This window comes from Thermobia domestica, chromosome 12 (assembly GCF_964235325.1).
Source record: "Thermobia domestica chromosome 12, izTheDome1.hap1.1, whole genome shotgun sequence".
Classification (NCBI taxonomy): domain Eukaryota; kingdom Metazoa; phylum Arthropoda; class Insecta; order Zygentoma; family Lepismatidae; genus Thermobia; species Thermobia domestica.
Window position 1 is genome coordinate 192931784 of NC_137465.1, and position 5997 is coordinate 192937780.

General features: G+C 38.6%; 1 protein-coding gene across 1 annotated transcript; it reads left to right on the forward strand.

Annotated features, from left to right (window-relative positions):
• Positions 1-203: 203 nt before the first annotated feature.
• LOC145666221 (uncharacterized) lies at positions 204-5417 on the forward strand. Its single transcript, XM_081733286.1, has one exon. It carries the CDS (start codon positions 204-206, stop codon positions 5415-5417), a length of 5214 nt encoding a protein of 1737 aa, XP_081589412.1.
• Positions 5418-5997: the final 580 nt, after the last annotated feature.

Here is a 5997-nt window from a genome sequence, read left to right on the forward strand (position 1 = left end):
AAGAAACCAGCGCCTACACAAGGATTACCGACCAAATGGTCCTCCGGGCCGGATTAGGATTCAGCAGTGCAGTTAACAAGGTAGGTAGTGAGTGCATATTTCAATATAATATTATCCTTGTATCACTTATACAAAATAAGCCTGTAATAGCAAAGCCTCATTTAGAACGTAAGTGTTAAAAGTGTATTTAATTTGAGTGAAGCATGACGGACAGAATGAAAGAATTAGTTTTCAAGAGAGGTCAAATTAAGGCCAAACTCACTCGTTTTAAACCTTTTGTAGATAGCTTTACAGAAGATCAGAATATTACGCAGTTAGTGTTACGTTACGAGAAAATAAAACAGTGCTATGATGAATTTGATGCAATACAATCCGAAATAGAAATGTTACAGGGTTCATCAGAAATTGATCAGGAAACGCAAGAAAGAGAACAATTCGAGAATACTTATTTTGATTTAGCAGCTAAGACGGAAGTGTTCATAAATCAACACAGCTCCAGTGCAAAAAAAAATGAAAACAATGAAACAAGCAATTCTAATCCATCAGTTAGGTTGCCGGTGATAAACCTTCCGACCTTTTCTGGAAGCTACGATGAGTGGTTGTCGTTCTATGACACGTTTCAGGCATTAATACATAACAACAGCACATTGCTGCCAGTCCAAAGGTTTCATTATTTGCGTTCTTCTCTACGTGGGGAGGCTCTTGAAGTAATACAAGCCTTGGAAATTTCTTCTGAAAACTATGACGTAGCATGGACTTTACTCAAAGAACGTTTTGAAAACAAAAAGTATATTGTTAACAAACACGTCAAAGCTTTATTTGAAATGCCAATAGTGGAACGTGAGTCGGCTGTTTCGCTTAAATCTCTTTTAGACAGCACGGTAAAACATTTGAGGGCTTTAAAATCATTAGGTCAACCGACAGAAAGCTGGGATGCATTACTTATTTATTTGATTGCGACGAAACTAGACAATACAACACATAAGGAGTGGGAGAAAACACAATCAACGAATGAATTACCGAGCATGTCACAGCTGACACAATTTTTACAACAGCGTTGCCAAGTTTTAGACGCAGTTGATAATAAGCGTAGACCTAAAGATACACCCTCAGTTCCAAGTAACAAATATCAACAAACAAATAAGGCAGGCAAAAAGAGTTCTTACTCAACGACAGCACACGTAACGTGTTCCGACAACAATGCATGTCCCAGCTGTAAAGGCTCACACAAATTATTTCAATGCCAATCATTGTTGAGAAAATCTATAGGAGATAGAATTAGAGAAATTAAACGTCTTTCTTTGTGTATAAATTGTCTTAAACGAGCGCATAAGGCAAATGAGTGCTTATCAGGTAATTGTAAAATATGCAATAAAAAGCATAACACATTACTGCACTACTCGCGTTGTCCATCGCCCACTAGAGCGAATGAACCACAAGATGAAAGGGAAATAGGTCAAGGTCAAAACACGCTCGCTGCAACCACATCAGTCGATCAGGAATGTGAAGGTAAGAATATTCGTTCTACAAACAGTGTACCGCAGAATCTTAGGAGACCACCAACCGTTATGCTATCCACAGCTGTAGTATATGTTAAAGATAAACAGGGTAATTTTCAAATGTGTCGAACACTTCTCGATTGTGCTTCTCAGTCCAATTTTCTAACGAACAGAATGGTTCAATTGTTGGGACTAACAAAGAGTAATAGCGTTGTACACATAAATGGTATAGGTAATGCTAATACAAGGTCATGCCATAGCGTTCAGGCTACAATTAAGTCAAGACATAACAATTATTCAGCCACATTAAACTTCATCATATTGCCGCAAATATCACAAGACTTGCCTATGGTTCGTGTAGACACGTCATCGTGGGAAATACCTTCCAACATTGAATTAGCAGATCCTAGCTTCAACATACCACAGCGTATTGACATGTTATTGGGGGCGGAAGTATTCTTTGATCTACTTTGTGAAGGACAAATAAAACTCAAGGCAGGGTATCCAACCTTGCACAAAACATTGTTTGGCTGGATTGTAGCTGGAAAAATAGACAATCAACCACACATTTCGACAAATGTGTGTCACCTCTCCACAACAGAAAAAATACACGAGCAATTACAAAAATTCTGGACGATAGAAGAATGTTCAACGAAACATCCAATAAGTCAAGAGCAGGCAGAATGTGAAAGACACTTCAAAGAAACACACCGGAGAGACGAGACTGGGAGATTCATCGTCAGACTTCCCTTTAAAGAAAATGTGGGGAATCTTGGTAAATCCAAGGAGATTGCAACGAGAAGACTTTATTCAATGGAAAAAAGGCTTATGAAGGATACTGAGAAAAAAAGGGCATATATAGCGTTCATGAAAGAGTACGAAGATTTGGGCCATATGGAAGAAATAAATAGAGCAGAGAGCGACACAATGATGCCAGACTGCTATCTTCCCCATCATTGCGTAATGAAGGAGAACAGTACTACTACCAAACTCAGGGTTGTATTTGATGCATCGTGCAAAACAACTTCTGGACTTTCATTAAATGACACGATGAGAGTCGGGCCTACAATTCAAGAAGAATTATTTTCCATAACAGCAAGATTCAGGCAACATCAATACGTCATGACAGCTGATATAGAGAAGATATATCGTAACATTAGGGTACATGATTCAGATACAAACTACCAGAAAATACTGTGGAGAGAAAACCCTCAAGAAGCAATAAAGATATATCGACTCAAAACTGTAACATATGGTACTGCAGCAGCTCCTTTCCTAGCCACTAGATGTCTTCAGCAACTAGCCATAGAAGAGAAGAAGAATTTCCCTAAGGCAGCAGAAGTTGTAATGAGGGATTTCTATATTGACGATCTTCAAACAGGAACAAACACGAAGAAAGAACTACATGAATTACAGAGCCAACTCACAACTCTTCTGCAAAGAGGTGGTTTTTGTTTGAGAAAATGGTGTAGCAACGACACTTCACTGCTTTCAAAAATACCCAGTGAACTTCAAGAATCAAATTTCACCATTCAACCAAATGATGATTGCATCACAAGAAGTTTAGGATTGTTGTGGAATCCCATTAAAGACACATTTTCTTTCTCTGTCAAACCAAGAAACAACCCTCAACAAATCACAAAAAGGACTATTCTTGCTACAGTAGCGAGCATATTTGATCCCTTAGGATTAATAGGACCAGTTATTCTTAAGGCAAAAATATTTCTGCAACATTTGTGGGAATTAAAATTGAATTGGGATGAAGAAGTTCCAGCCCCATTGCATTCAGAGTGGAAAACTTTTGAGCAGCAACTTCAAGAGTTGGAATCACTACATGTTCAGCGGAAGGTTATTCAAGAAACACAATCGCAGGTAGAAATTCACGGATTTTGCGACGGATCTCAGAATGGATATGGAGCTTGTATATATGTAACATCTAGCACAAAAAATGGAAAATTCACAGCAAACTTACTATGTTCAAAATCTCGAGTAGCACCTTTGAAGAAGACAACTATTCCTCGCCTAGAACTTTGTGCAGCTTTGTTACTTGCACAGCTAACTCAGAAAGTAATACAAGCGTTACATTGCAAGATCAATAAGGTTGTTTTATGGTCAGATTCCACCATTGTATTAGCATGGATAAGAGGACCTTGTTCTCAATGGAAGACGTATGTTGCAAATCGTGTAGCGGAAATTCAACAATTGACTTGTAACTATGAATGGAGACACATCAGAACAGAGGAGAATCCAGCAGATCATATATCGAGAGGATTAACACCGTCAGAGATTCTTGATAATGAATTATGGTGGCATGGGCCTTCCTGGCTATCTGAGAAATTAGACTCACAGACGAGGGAAGATGTTTGTGACCCAAGTGATGTTCCCGAGCGACGAAAGAATACAGCAGTAATGGTTTCTACAACACCGTGTCAACTCTTAGACAGATATTCATCATTAAGAAGATTGCAACGTGTAACTGCTTATTGCCTACGATTTGCACACAACATGAGAAGATCTAATTGTGACAGACAGCATGGACATCTTACAGTAAGTGAATTACATGAAGCACTCGAATGTCTTATTAAACTATCACAGCAACAAGCATTTCACAAGGAATTAAATGCGTTGAGATCAGGAAAAGAAGTCGACAACCAAAGTCAACTGAGAAATTTGAACCCATACTTGGATGAGAGGCAAATCATCAGAGTCGGAGGAAGATTAAATGCAGCAGATCTTACTGAAGGACAGAAACATCCTATTGTACTTCCAGCTAACTGCAATTTGACAAAGTTAATCGCCCAAGAAGAACATAAGAAGCTATTGCATGCCGGGTCTCAATTATTGTTATCATCCTTGCGACAATCATATTGGCCAATACGTGGACGAAACTTGGTTCGTCAAGTTGTGCATCAGTGTGTCACATGTTTCAGAAACAATCCTAAAGATGGTAAACAGATGATGGGAGATCTACCAGCTGACAGAGTTCAACCAACAAGACCATTTCTTCACAGCGGCGTTGACTACTGTGGGCCCATTTACCTTAAATCGAGTAACCGAAGGGGAGCCAAACTCCATAAGGCATATATAGCACTTTTCGTGTGTTTTGCGACTAAGGCGGTTCACATTGAACTTGTTAGTGATCTAACTACAGAGGCGTTTATTGGAGCATTAAAGCGATTCATGGCTCGTCGAGGAAAATGCGCTAAACTGTATTCTGACAATGCAAGTAACTTCGTTGGTGCAAAAAGAGAACTACAAGAATTGAAGACTTTATTTGAATCAGAACACCATAAAGAAAAAATACATAATTTTCTAGCTGCTGATAACATCACGTGGGTTTTTATTCCAGCAAGATCACCAAACTTCGGAGGCTTATGGGAATCATCAATTAAATCTCTCAAATATCATTTAAAGAGAGTCGTGGGAAATGCTTCACTCACCTACGAAGAGATGAACACTATTCTGACACTGATTGAGGCTTGCTTAAACTCTAGACCCCTAACACCATTATCAAATGATCCAAACGACCTACATCCTTTAACACCTGGTCATTTCCTAATAGGCGACGCACTCACTACCATGTCAGAACCCAACTTAAAAAATATTCCTGTCAACAGACTTTCGAGATGGCAATACATACAACAACTTCATCAGCAATTTTGGTCCAGATGGTCAAAGGAGTATCTATCAAGTCTTCTAGAACGATCCAAGTGGAGAAGAAAATTCCCCAACCTTCTGGAAGGTGATTTGGTGCTCATCAAAGAAGATAACATTCCACCTCTAAAATGGAAAACTGGACGTATTGTGCAATTGTTTCCTGGGAAGGACGGAATAGTACGAGTGGCGACAGTGAAAACTACCAGAGGTACAACAACAAGATCTATTCGTCAATTGTGCCCGCTTCCTAAGGAGAGTTAATGTGTTGGTGTTATTCATAGTGTGTACATTGTGTGATTCATAGTGTTGTGTTGTGTGTGCATTATTCTGTTTATGTTTATATCATTCATTCATAACTTGTGTTATCTATTGTTGTGTATATAAGTTCATGAACCAAATTAATCATTCATAGATTTGTTGAAGGAATTCCTTCAAGGCGGGCGGTATGTTCAGAACTGAGCGTTCTTCTCAATAAAAACTAACGCCAGTAAGTAAATGAAGAGGCAACAACATAAAAACTAATACTTTTTCTCCCCAGCAGGGGGCGAATGTGTGTGTGTAAAAACGTGACACCAAGAAAGCAACGGTAGCTACGTGTATTGTGTTAATATCGCATTAATCTACATATAATAATATTCATCTAGCAACTTTGTTTGTATTTTTTGAATTCATATAATTTTGTGTGTTACGAAATGCAAATATATTGAACAATCTCAAAGCAACGTCGAAGAATTATTAAGAAACCAGCGCCTACACAAGGATTACCGACCATTAATATAGCACATAATTACGAGTTTTTCTTTCAGAAACAATGTTCCAGAGGTACACTTAGTATGCCGGG